This window comes from Setaria italica, chromosome II, assembly GCF_000263155.2.
Source record: "Setaria italica strain Yugu1 chromosome II, Setaria_italica_v2.0, whole genome shotgun sequence".
Classification (NCBI taxonomy): Eukaryota; Viridiplantae; Streptophyta; class Magnoliopsida; order Poales; family Poaceae; genus Setaria; species Setaria italica.
In genome coordinates, this window is record NC_028451.1 from 44,063,485 (window position 1) to 44,077,293 (window position 13,809).

Genomic DNA, 13,809 nt, shown 5'->3' on the forward strand with positions numbered 1-13,809 from the left:
GGATTCTATATATAGCCAGTACAGGACCTCCACTCTGTATCCTCTCCAAAACATAGGAGGCCCTATAATTCCTATCTCGGCAGAGGGAGAGACAAGTTCGTTCCTGATACATTATGATTGGCGGCGCGCGGATGACGGCGAGCTGGGCGGGCGGCCGGGCGCTGCCTGGCGCCTGGCGGCGAGTCGGGCAGGAGGATTGGAGTCGGGGGAGCCGGGAGGCCGCACCGCGCACGCGCACATCAGCACATGGGCCGGCCGGAGGCAGTGCTAGGCTGCTAGGGCAACGGCCAACGGGAGTTGTTGGGCCGCCTGGGCGCCTGGGCTAACTTCTCTTCGGGGTGGGCTAATGGGCCAAAATGGTTTTTTATACTATTTTTATGAAGAAGTTTTCCACTGCTCTTGGGCCTCGCCCCGGGCTGCAGCCCGGGGCCCAGATCCGCCCCTGCCTACACATGTGGTCATGTGGAGTATGTAGGCTCCAGAAACAGAAAGTGGATTGGCCCTTGTTCCCGAAAACCTGGATACTGTAAAGCATCCAAGAAGATTGTAAGGTTTTTTGTTGGGGTAATAATTGCTACCTGAGTTGATTGCAGGGGTAAACCTGTTGACTTGTCCCGTGTTTGTTTCAACTCTTCCGTACTGAGTAGGCGAATATCGTGTTTGGTCTACCCACTGTCACCGCCTGTTTGCCCATTTCACACCCGTCCCCAACTGTGACAGTGAGTAGGAACAGCTCGCCCCCTCAGGCCTCCATCTCCTGCAGTCCTGCCTATGCCTAGGAAACAGTACCGAGACCAAAGCTTAGGGGGGTGTTTGGATACCCTTGGGCTAATCCATCACATCGGACGTTTGGATGCTAATTAGGAGTATCAAATATAAGCTAATGATAAAATAATTGCATAAACGAGGGTTAATTCACGAGATGAATCCATTAAGCCTAATTAGCTCATGATTAGCACATGTGATGCTATAGTAAACGTGTGCTAATTATGGATTAATTAGGTTTGGTAGATTCGTCTTCTAAATTAGCCATGACTTATGCAATTAGTTTTATAATTAGTTTATATTTAGTCCTCCTAATTGGCATCTAAACATCCAATGTGACCCGGACTAAACTTTAGCCCAGGATCCAAATACCCCCTTAGTATCAAGTATCATGTGCTGGGAGGATGGCGAACAGATAATTGAAGGTGTGTGGGTGTTGACATATGCATCACCATCCATGAACGGTCCCAGCAATGCTGCATCCAAACTCGGGAATGCTTCTGCATTGCGGGGTGTATTTGGTGAATACAGATACTACCTCTATCTCTTTTTATCTGTCGCTTGGGATTCCCAAGCGATAGATAAAAAGGGATGGGAGGAGTAGAATATAATCGTTGGTGAAGCCTGAAGATGGGTCAGATTTCAGATCTATCTTACATCTGCTTCGCTAATGTTATGTCGTGCCTTTTTTTTCTTTCTTCTCGTAGCTTCGTTCGCCTTGAGGCGGCCATTCTTCATGGCCCACGTAACATGAAACTCCAAAACCTTGAGTTGTTGATTGTGCTCAGGTTTGCGACTTCTCCAAGAGGCCAAGACCCAGTATAATTGTAGGGCAAATACGGTCGGTTTTTTTGTAGGAGCCAAAACCTGAGATAGTAGATAAACTGGGCCAAGTCGAAGCTGCATGTCGCACGATCAAGGACACAAAACCAAAAATTTCAAGTGATGCATCATTCCTCTCGAACCGGCATTCCTCCTGACAGACAAAACAGGGTTCAGAAAAAAGGGCCATCAAATGATCAAAGCCCAAAGCAGCTACACTACATTCTCTGCACACCCTTGTGCCAGTGGCCAGTGCCACTAGCCCGAAGAGCTCCTTCGTTCCGTCGAGGCAAGCAAGATCGCAGCAGGGAGGGAGGGCAGGACCTAGCATCATCATCCGTGGACGGGCCCAGCAAAGCTGCATCCTCTGCCGTAGGCTGTAGCCTTTGCGAGAATCATACATCGATACACACATGCGTACGCGCGCGCCACACCGCCCACACGTTATCCTGGGCGGGGAACGCCCGCGTCTACTCTACACGCCGCCATGCCGGGGAGCGGTCACGGCATGTTGCTGGAATGATTGGTCGCCCTGGGGCCTGGAAAGCAGCGTCCATCGCGCCTGCCTCGTGTACGCCGCGGGCACAAGCGCCACCATTCTGCTCCTGAAAGCGTCTCGATCATGGAGCATGCGGCATGCCTGCGGAAACCAAGCACGGAGTAGCAGTCCGCCAGTCCGTGCAGGTACCATACCATACCGGGAGAGAAGCACACAGGCTCGACTCGACAGCGAATGACAAGTGCATTCCCATTGCTAAAGAAAGCCTAGGCGCGATGCAGAAACCGGAGCAAGCTCTAGCTCGCTCTAGAGGCGGCGTGCACCAACGTGATCCGATGAGTGCGTGCAAGCTGCTGCGTGCGGCGGCTGCCGGCCGGCCGGGCGCCTGGGCGGGCTGATCCGGCATGGCAGCGGCGTCAGCCTGACGGATGTCCATGTCGCGGAAGCAGAGGTGCTTGAGTTTCTGCAGCTGGGATGGATTGGGTGAGTTTCATCGCTCAACCGTTTTACTGGACATGGGTCCTCCCTAACTATGATACCAATCATTTTACCTCCCCAACTAAAATACCGACAAGTTTTGTGTGCATAAAACATACACGTCAGCCTAGCATGTTAGGGAAAATAATAGTTTGTTTATCGTAGGTTATAAGTCAAAATATTCTTATTTTGTTTTTTCTACAAAACAATTTTTAATGGCTTCTGGTATAAAAAAATTCTACTACATTCATGAAATAAATTTTCTTGGTTCAAAATGATTTTTATTCAACCAGAACATTATTTTATCTAAAAATATTTTTTCCAATGGCTTGGATAATTTTGCTATATTCGTAGAACATTTTTTCTTGGTTCAGAACAATATTTTATTTGATCATCACATCTTGATTTCTACCTAGGAATTTTTTTTGCTATTGGTTTGTCGTGGGGTTGTTCCCGATGGATAAAACACACAAGCCCACCCCTAGGAGGTGACAAAAAACAATCTAAATTTGCGAAGGATTGTGTGGGGTTTAAATGGACAAGACTTAAATATGGACTAAAAGAGTCATGGTCTTTTGGAGGAAAAAGCCTATTCCAGTAGTACAGTTCACTTCCACCACATTGTACTATTGAAATGCTTAGGTCTTGAATATTGAATCTTTCAAGCGACATATAGGGTGTTTTTTCTCAATTATCTCAAATTAGAAAGACAGCTAGCCCCGTGGGCACTATGACAATTAAAATGTCATAATACTTTCTATGCTGCAGAGAAAACACATAAAGCCATAAAAGAATACCAGCAAAAAAAGCCATAATAGAAAGGTGGAAAGTTTTTCTTTTTACAAACAAGCATAAGCAGTACCTATCTCACTCAACAAAGTAGAAATTTACAAGCAGCCAGCCAAAATGTAAAACACAGGAGCATCAACAAAATTGTCAAAAGGTCCTACGCCCCTGCAAGGAATATCGTTAAACGCCTTGCTCCCATTAACACCAAGGTCTTGCTTCCTCCTGAACCTTCCTTCCGTTGGAAATTGAAGCCCTAATTGCATTCTTTCACATTGTTGACTTACTGGATCACCTTCCCTCAAGAAGAATAGTCACAGAGGATGAGCCAATGCTCGCTATTGATAGATCATCCAAGCTGACGTACGAATCAAATCCTTCATTCCGCATCAGTGACAGATCAGGAGGAATCGACTGACTAGATTCCATGTATTGCATGACCCTTCGCATGCTAGGCCTTATATTGGGCAACGGGTGTGCGCATATCAAACCCAGTTTCAGCACTAGGATTACCTCTTCCCTTTCATACTTCCCCACGAGCCGTGGATCCACGACGTCGAGGATTGAGCCATTGTCATGATGCTCGATCACCCAATCTACCAGCACGATCCGACTGTTGCGGTCATCGTGATCGATCGGCCTCCGTCCACAAGCGACCTCCAAGAGGAACACACCAAATGCAAACACATCGGTTAAGGGTGTTGCCTTCCCCGTGCGTATGAGCTCTGGCGCAAGGTACCCTATGGTCCCGGCAACGTGTGTGCTCTGAGGATCGGTGCCATGGTCATACAGTTTGGCCAAGCCGAAGTCGCTGAGCTTACTGTCCATCTCGCCATCCAAGAGCACATTGCTCGCTTTTACATCTCGATGGATAACAACTTGCTCGCAGTACTCGTGTAGATACAGGAGGCTTGCTGCAACGCCTTTGATGATCCTGTACCTCACATTCCAAGAAAGTGCTGGCGATTGCTGATCATGTAAGTGTCTATCAAGACTGCCATTTGCCATGTAGTCGTACACCAAGAGAAGTTCACCTTCACGCCTGCAGTAGCCCAGTAACTGCACGAGGTTCCGGTGCCGGATGCGGCCAATGCTCACCACCTCAGCGACAAACTCTCTGATTCCTTGTCTCGAATCATGTGACACCTTCTTCACCGCGATCTCCAAATTGGATGGCGCAAGTATCCCTTTGTATACTCTCCCGAACCCTCCGACGCCAAGTAAGTTGCTATCCTTGAAGCCATCGGTGGCATGGAACAAATCTTTGTATGAGAACCGGTGCGGGCCGAACTCATCCTCCCAATCTTCCCGCACCTCGGCATACCGGCGCCTTCTCCGTAGGATCAGGAAGACGGCTGCTACCACTGCAATCACTAGCAAGGCGATGGCGAGTGGCAGCGCGACAACGAACACCTTGGACCGAGGCTTCGGACCCACGGGCGGCAGGAACGGAAGCTTGGAGAAGTCCAGAGGAGAAGCTGGCCCGTCCAAGCAGAAGCTCCATCCGAGCACGTAGTGGCTCGTCAACATGATACTGGACGTCGACGAGAAGCCAATGTACGCCGGATCGGCGACGACCGTCGAAAGATCAATGTTCATGGAGAGAAGAGGTCTCTTGGGCTTTGGCACTCGCCCCGGACCTAGGGTCACATTGAGCTGCCTGGCCTGGCCGTCGTAGTCCACCCACACTTGCATCGGCTCACGGCTGTTTAGCCTCAGTTCTTGAAAGGCGCCGCCGGCGCGGTCGTTGTAGTAGCCGGCTGAGCTGGCTCGCTGAGACACGAGGCTGTTGACGTCGACGCCGACGTGGTTGCTGTCGATGTCGCCTAACTCGGGGTTCATGATGGTGTCGAGCTCGACGGCCAGGAAGTGGTCGCTCGCCGAGCCGTCGTTGATCACGTTGAGGCCCAGGTACTGCGCGCCGCCGTTCGCCGCGGAGAGGGCGGTGGTCGGGGCGACCACGAAGGCGAGGCCTTGGTCGCTGATCAGCCCGTCGTGGACCGGGGACACGATGGCGAAGACGAAGCACGTCGAGAAGGACCGCGGCGCGGCGGTGCCGTTCGCCGCCGTGGCGGGCTTGCTGATGAGCAGGTGCAGAGGCTCCGGGTGGAAGGCGTGCCCTTTCGCCTGGCGCGTGGCGTTGGTGAGCTCGAGGAGACCCCCGAGCGTCACGGCGGCGTGGCCGGCCAGAGTTAGGTTCGCCGCCGCGAAGCCGTGGTAAACAAACCGGCCGCCGTCGGCGGCGGCTGACGCGGCCACGTGAAGCAGGAGGAGCACAACGACGAAGGATACGAGCTTGGAAAGCATAGTTAGCTTTTGCGGGAAACTTGGCATTGCAGCCGCAGAATACAAACCCTTAGGATGCGTCTGTCGGCTAAATGATTGCTTGGTCTGTGACTATGCTGTGGAGCTTCTCGACGGTAGGCTGGGTGTTGAATGTTTCGGTCGCGTGCATTGACTTGTCGATGTCCTGTAAACTTTTGTCCCGTGCGTTTAGCACCCTGATTGACAGGGAAGGGTGCTCATGCAGACCCGGCGTTTTGTAAGCCAGTAATCTGGCAGATGCAGGATGGCTACTTCTCTGCTGTTCGCTCTGTCGCCGTGCCCTGCAGGGTACAAAAAAGGACGGGTGACTGACATCATTCACCTTTATTTTGATCGATTGGTCATTGAGCTTAGTCCAAATTTGACAAAGTATGCTTTACCTGAGCTTGTTTATTTGTTGCTCGTTCGAGCCTGATTGGAATATGGCAAATTAGTCTCCTACTAGTATATATCAGATAATGTGCATGTCTCAAATCGATCTAGTCAGGTTGTGTAGTGGGTCAATCCTAGAGTTGCAATTGATCTCGTCATGAATGCATTTCTAAGAGTATTCAGGGTCTGGACTTGACTGATTCAGTGAGGCGTTTGTCAACTCATGCACAGGTTACTTGTAAAAAAAAAGGAAAAAAAACTAATGCGCAGCTTACTCTTGACTTTGATTCAAACATTTTGTATCCGTTCGTTTTGTTATTGTTGCTTTTTTGTAATCTAACTTATCGATATGCCATTTGGGGGTGGACAATATATGGTATATCAGAGATAGAATTCAGTAATTTCTTAGTACAACGCGAACAAGATAATTACTAATTAAACATCAAATATTCTGATCACAAGCACCACATCACCTTCCTGGTGAGAAATCAGAAACGGCACCCGAGCTCGCTGATGACATAGATGACATCATATTCTGGTTGAAATCCGTGCCATACATCCGGCCCAGCATGGTAAAATTTAGGGATGTTGATGACAAGTTGGGAAGGGGCATATCACCATCGAGATACTGTATGACTTGCCGCATGCTTGGCCTTGCGTTGGGTAATGGGTGCGAGCACATCAACCCTAGCTTAAGTACTAGAGTGATCTCATCAGGATCAAATCCACTCGGGATCATCGTGTCCGCCGCATCAATGATCAAACCCCTGCGCCAATGCTCAGCTACCCAATCCACAAGCACGACGCAGTTCTTGTGCTCATCTTCCCCGACCGGCCTTCGCCCGCAAGTGACTTCTAGAAGGAATGCACCGAAGGAGAACACATCAGCTGCTGGAGTTGCCTTGCCGGTGTGCCCTAATTCAGGTGCTAGGTACCCCATAGTACCAACCACATGGGTTGTTTGGGGATCGTCTCCATGTCCATACAACCTTGCGAGTCCGAAATCTCCTAGTCGTCCATTCATCCCGCTGTCGAGGAGCACATTGCTTGCCTTGACATCTCGGTGAACCACAACTTGTTCCCAATCCTCATGGAGGTATAGTAGTCCAGATGCCACTCCTCTGATGATATGAAATCTCTGAGGCCAATCCAGTGTACCCTTGCTCCGATCGTACAAGTATTTGTCTAGGCTACCATTTGGCATGTAATCGTAGACCAAGAGAAGTTCACCTTTGCGCCGGCAGTAGCCAAGTAATTGCACGAGGTTGCGGTGACGCAGTCGTCCAATACTTGAAACCTCTGTGACCAATTCCTTCATGCCATGCTTTGGCTCATGAGACACCTTCTTCACCGCGACCTCCATGCCGGACTTGTGGAGAGCGCCCTTGTACACACTTCCAAACCCTCCTTTCCCGAGCAGTCGCTTCTCGCTGAATCCCTTGGTCGCATGGAACAGTTCCTTGTAGGAGAACCGGTGCGTCCCCAACGCTGTCTCCCAGTCCTCGCGCACCTCGGTGTACTTGATCCGCCGCCGCACCAGGGTGAAAATCGAGACGCCCACGGCGAGCAACAGCGTCACCGACGCTATGGGCAGCACGATCTCCAACACCTTCGACCGTGGCTTGGACCCCGCCGGCGGCAAGCCAGGCAGCGCCGCGACGTTCAGCGGCGGGGCGGGTCCGTCCAGCGCGAAACTCCAGCCGGCCACGAAGTGGCGTGAGAAGAGGACGCCCGTCGCCGACGTGAACCCCACGTACGCCGTGCCCCGCATCACACCGGAAAGGTCGACGGCGGTCTGCAGCAACGGCTTCTTCGGCCTGGGCACGCCCAGAGGGGCCATGGTCACGGTGACCTGCGTGGCCTCGCCGTCGTAGTCCACCCAGACCTGTATGGCCTTCCGGCTTACCAGGCTCAGGTTCCGGAACCGCCCCGTGCCATCGTCGTAGTACCCGGCGTCAGCGGCAGCGATCGACCTGAGGCTGTTAACGTCGATCCCGACATGGTTGCTGTTGATGTCGTGGAAGTCGGCGTTGAGGAGCGTGTCGAACTCCACGGCGAAGATGTGGGCGCTCCGGTTGCCGTTGTAGGTGGTGTTGAGCAGGCCCAGGAACTGGCCCGGCAACGCGGTGGATAGCAGTTCCTTGTCGGGCGAGACGAAGAACGCCAGGCCGTGGCTGCTCAGGTCGACGTACGGGCCGTAGATGGCGAACACGAAGGTGGTCGAGAAGGACCGCGGCTTCTGGGCGGCGCCGCCGAACGGCAGGGGGTCCGTGTGGAAGGCGTGGCCCTTCATCTGGATGGTGCCGTTGGTGAGCATGAGGAGGCCGTTCGGCGTCACCTCGGCCGAGCCATCGAGGGACATGCTCGCGCCCGCGAAGCCGTTGTAGACGAACTGGTGGCCGTCGCTGCCGCCGCCGGTGGCCGCGGCCCCGCGGTGAGCGGGCACGAGGAGAAGGACCAGAGCGGCGCAGAGCTGAAGGAGCATGGCTTTTGCGTCACGGGTGGCGCAGGCGCAGGCGCAGGCGCGCAGCCAATGATACGTCCCCTTTTTTTCCCTCCTTTGAAACTGAAAGGCAGCTTTCTTAGCCTTGAATCGCTGGTCACCTGAATTGGATTGTATAATTGCAGGCAGAAAATCCACAGTATATTTATGTGGGTCACAGATGCTTTCATCGTAAGCCTTTTAAAGTGATTTTAGGGAGGAAAAAGTTCTGGGGTACTCGTGGGCTCGTGGCACGTCGCCACCTAACAAATTATACAGTCCTTCAAGGTCAGCCTTGCAGTGCCCTTCTTCATGGAGCTCATCACCATTCTTGCTTGGAGCATGTGGATTGTTACAAATGATGCAATCTTCAACAACACAATTGCAGATCGAAATTCAAGCATGAATTCGCAATGCTTATGTATCATGCGAAAAAGAGCTACTTCATTCGCATCAGTAACTTGCTAGTCTCTCTAGATTAAACTTTAGCTCTTTTTTGTTGTTTTTCTCTTTTCTTGTTTTCTGCTCTCTTTTTGGTTTCTTTGTCCTGCATCATAAATCCAGTAGGGAGCTCCTGCTCTTGTTTTTTGAAAGAAGAAAAAAAACGTCGCCACCTACCAAGCTGCTGATCGAGCATGCTGAACTGCTGACTGGAAGCATCAATGGTTGAGTTTCTAGCTATTTTTACTCCACAGTGAGAAGGAGAAAGTCAGGTAGACCGGAAAATTAGGCGGCTCATTGCCAGAACTGCCGTCAAACTTCAAAGGAGCTTGGAATTTCTTTTTTTTAAATGGCGTGCAAATATATGATTTCGATAGCTTATCTCTGCCTGTTCGAACATGCTTCCATAACTGGATGCGGTTGATTGAGCTCATGCGGCTCTGTAGCCTGTCCAGTCAAAAATTTGTTAAGCATGTTGTTTTGCACGAGGATTTAGCCAAAATTTCAAAAACTTTAGTATATCAACACATGTCAAAATATAACAAATATATGTAGAGATTTTTCTCAAAAAGCATTAATCGAATGGGTTTTAGGTATTAGATCACATACTCCCAAACATGAAAAACTATGCAAACAGCAAGCAGAACTGCTAATGGGCCGAGGAAGTTTACCTTATGGGCCGACGTGTGGATGCTTCTCTAAAAAAATGAAGCCCAGCCCACGTGGGATGTGCAAATGGGGCTCAAAAATGGACATATTCGTTGTTAAGCACTTTCACACATGCAGTGTACTTAAAGTATATTTGACACAAACGTAGGGACACTTTTACTGTTCCAAATTGTAGATCATTTTGATTTTTCCAGGTGCATAATTTTTCTATACACTTAAATAGTGTATGTTTAGATGCATAATAATATCTATGAACCTAAAAAAGCTACATATAATTTGGAACGGAGGGAGTAATTTTTTAAATAATTATTGGTTAAAATATAAATAGTAAAAGTCAAAATTATCAAGTATTCGTGGACGGAGGTTAGTAGTTCACGAACTGGATTTTGCAGCTTGTATAATTTTTCGCACCCCTATTGCTTCACATGACAACTATAGCAAGCAAACATTGACTTATCCGCCCCGGTTAATTGATGACCGATCGATAAACTTGTCAAACTCACCTTTAAACTTTCACATTTCAATATTTATACATGTAACAGCAGGCCAAAACAAAAATCGAATACCAAGGAACATATACGAATACCAATCTCCACACTATACACGTTACATGTACGTATGAACGCGCCTTCTCTACCCCCCGGCATGTACGTATAAACTTGTCGGTGTTTTAACGATCAACGAGCCTCGTGGCATGTGCGCCTCACCGGGCCTCCCTCTCGTCGTTCCTCCAGTTGCCATGCATCTTGGGCCCCGTCGGCCCATCGCCGACGAACACCTTCTCCACCAGCTTGGCCAGCCGCTCCCTCACCGAGCGCGGCAGGATCCACGCCACGCGGTTGATCACACGCCCGATGACGTACTCCTCCTTCGGACCCCACCCGCGCTCGAACCCGAGCCACGCCGGCTCCGCGACGCCGAGGTACTCCGCCGACACCACCTCGCACCGCCCGGCGCCGCCGGTGTCCAGCCTGCTCCCCCTGGAGGTGTCGTTCCGGATCCCGACGCCCAGCCTCGAGTCGCCCTGCAGCACCAGCCCCGCCTTCGGGTACAACGCGTGCCCGTGCCGCGACGCGTACGCCACCGGCCTGTTCCCGCCGTCTCCCGCGTCGAGGTACTCCAGCTGCGACGCCTCCACCCACGTCCCCGCGCTGTGCTGCGAGAAGTACATCCGGCGGAGCTCGCCGGAGAAGTTGCTCACGCGTAGCGTCACGTGCTCCCAGTCGCCGACGTGCTCGCCGATCTCGCCCAGCGGGATCGTGAGGAAGCCGACCTTGGCGCGCGCCGGCCCGTTGAACGGGTAGAAGATCCACACGGCGAGGTCGGTCACCGTCCCCCCCAGCATCGGCTTCGCCTGCACGTACACCTTCGCGCTGGCGAGGTCGCTCTTCTTGACCTTCTCCCTCTGCTTGTTGTCCGCCGGCAGGTCGAGCCAGTACCCGCCGTCGTTGCCGCCGCCTTGCGGGAGGTTCGACCCGTCGGCGGCCACCGGCGTCGGGATCTGGCTTCCCTTCTGGTACAGCAGCGCGCCGTTCTCGAAGAACCATGTCGCCGACGAAGGGAAGTAGGATTCGTTCGGGTGCAGGTACACGTGCGGCGCGTAGGCCGCGAGGAGGGAGTTCACCTGAGCCAGGTCAGGCATGGCGGACGTGTAACTCGCGCTGTTGTTCTTCAGGCATGCCAGCGACGAGGCGTTCGCCGGTGTCACGCTGCTCTGAGCTAGGAACGTGCCGGCGTGCACTCCTCGGGCGTCGATGCCACGGACCGCCGGCCTCAGAGTGGCCGCGCTGAAGCCGTCCTTGTCGCTGTTGCTCAGTTCCGGCTTCTCGGTCTCGCACGCGTCGGTGAAGTCGGCGCGGACGCACCGGACCTCGTCGGGCGAAGGCTTGTCAGACGTGGCCGTGACCACCGCGCCGACCGCCTTGTAACCATCAGGAGCCGTGGGGAGCCAGAAATGGCCGGCGCCGTCCGGGCTGGACCAGACGAGGTTGTAGTCCACGGGCGCGGCAAGGAGTGCTCCGGTGCCGGACGTGTCCCGAGCGACGAGCACGTGACCGAAGAGAGGCCGGCTGTTGGGCTGCGCGTAGTGGCCGAGCACGGAGAAGCCGGCAGGGACCGGCGAGGGCTTGAAGAAGGTGGCGCCGACGCCGTCCTCTCCACCTTGCGTGGTGGACCAGACCTTAGCGAACGTGGTGATTTGGCGCACTTCTAGGCCTCCAAGGTCTATGCTGCCCTTCGCAAATCCTCCATCTGAAACTGAAACAGCAGCGCCACCGGTGAGCTAAAAATGTGTTCAGAGCAGACAAGATAAAGCTACCTCTACCTAAATTCGAGGTGATTTCAGGCAAGCTGCCTCTATACAAAGCTTAAAGATAACATTTGACGTGTGTGTGCTTTTGCCGTCTAAATTTCTACAGTAACCGTCCTCTAAATTTCTGCCAACGTGTGGAAGCAAAAACGCCCCCAGCAGCTAGGACAAATTTTAGTTTCTACTGATGCTCTCTTTGGACAAACATGTTGGTAGTAGTAGAACTAAACTGAATTCTACCAGGAAATCAACGAGCTTATGAAGACGATGTACCTGAGGCTGGCCAAGATGGTAGCGCAACCGGAGGAACGAAGTGCTTCTCAATGGGCAGCGCCGCCGTCCCCATGGGCACGCAAGGCAAGCACGACTTGCTCCTTTGCATAGCTCCGGCAAAAGGTCCGACTGAGAAGAAGGCAAGCAGCAGGCAGCTCGCCGATGGCTTGTTTGGCGACGACTTCACTACTGCTCGTGCCTTTAATGCGTCTTCCTCCGCCTCACGGCCCGTCCATATATAATGTACTGTATGTTCCTGACGACACGGATCTAATCCACATTATCGCTTAACTTCCCACGAGATACACAAGTACCCTCTGCTCGTAGAGGCTCTACTGTTTAGAGTGTTCCGTCTCGGCTTGGACTTGTGTGGTGTCCGTGTGTTAGTTAGAGACCCAGCGGCCGGCATGAACGGACAGGGTCGTCGCTTGTGGTAGTGTTGCATGCTTCCGCGCTGTATAGTTGGAGGAAAACGTGCGACAAGGCGAGAGGACAGCGACGACGCGCTGCAGGCTGCGTCGCGTAGTGGTTAGGTCAGGGAAGGCCAGGCATATACAGCAGCCTGTTTTGGCTTCGTCTTTGTATCCTAGTTGTACTCTCGTCTTTTCTTCCTGCACTCTTTTTTCTAATATAATACAGAATCAGTAGGGATGCAAATCCCTCCTGTTTCATTAAAAAAAAGGGACCCTACCAAATTAGAGAAACGAATAGAACAGCTGAAAGATTCCGGTGACGATGCAGAGCAAGAAAGATTATTCGCAAGTGTGCCTTGCAACTTGCAGGGCTCCCTTATCCTCCCAGTGGGACTATGGAAGTCTTCAGACCCATCGAACGAGAGTATACGCAGTTGTTACTTCACGGGAAGAGGAGCAGAATTGAACTTGCAAAGAATATGCGATAATGCAAAGGAAATATCCTTTTTTCTTTAGCTGCTGGAAGTCACATCAGTTTGGAGTATTGGAGTGTTCCAGCACAAAATTTTCGTTGTTGCACTTGCACAACAGGCGACTTTCAATTTTTGTTTCTTTTCATATACCGTGGGGTAATCATTTAGACGAGCAAATATTGTTTTCTCTGTTGCATGTACAAACGGTACAGAGATGAGAGTATAGCTTATCTGTCCAATCACGTGACGTATGACCCCATGCATGGTGTAATCCTAATCCAATAGACTATTGATACATCTTGCATTAAAGGAAAAGCGTATGATTATGGAAGTAAACATCTCGAGGACGACGTAAGTGCATAGAAAAAACTATATATATATATTATATCTAAAAACTAAAAAATAACTAATATTTTAGAACGTAAGGAATACAATAAAATTGCATATTGAACATTATCAGCAGAAGAATGCAATAGACTGATGAGGAGCCCAAGATAAGGCCTATGCGGCCATGGGCTCTCTCGAGAAAGGAGATAGATCTAGGGCTGATGCTGCTCTTGGCCCAAGCGAGGTCCGCGAGACGTAGACAAGCACGAGCATGGGCCCGTGACCTGAGGCTCAGGCCCACGAAACGCCGACACGTCAGCTTGCCTGCGCTCTCTTGAGGACGCGGTTATACATCGCCAAGAGGCGACAAATTTGCG

The 13,809-nt window shown here is 51.6% G+C and overlaps 2 protein-coding genes across 2 annotated transcripts; both read right to left on the reverse strand.

Moving 5' to 3' along the window:
- Window positions 1–3,876: 3,876 nt before the first annotated feature.
- LOC101759149 (L-type lectin-domain containing receptor kinase IV.1) lies at window positions 3,877–8,591 on the reverse strand. Its single transcript, XM_022824081.1, is given in 4 exon segments — window positions 3,877–4,046; window positions 4,049–5,330; window positions 5,630–5,644; window positions 6,574–8,591. Coding segments are annotated over 4 exon segments (3,330 nt in total). The 5' UTR covers window positions 8,532–8,591; the 3' UTR covers window positions 3,877–3,971.
- Window positions 8,592–10,123: 1,532 nt separating this feature from the next.
- LOC101755754 (vacuolar protein sorting-associated protein 62) lies at window positions 10,124–12,527 on the reverse strand. The gene is made up of 2 exons (XM_004958058.2): window positions 12,220–12,527; window positions 10,124–11,894 (listed from the first exon to the last, which is right to left on the reverse strand). The coding sequence occupies exons 1-2, from the start codon at window positions 12,326–12,328 to the stop codon at window positions 10,342–10,344; spliced, it is 1,662 nt and encodes a 553-aa protein (XP_004958115.1). The 5' UTR covers window positions 12,329–12,527; the 3' UTR covers window positions 10,124–10,341.
- Between the last annotated feature and the right edge of the window lie 1,282 nt (window positions 12,528–13,809).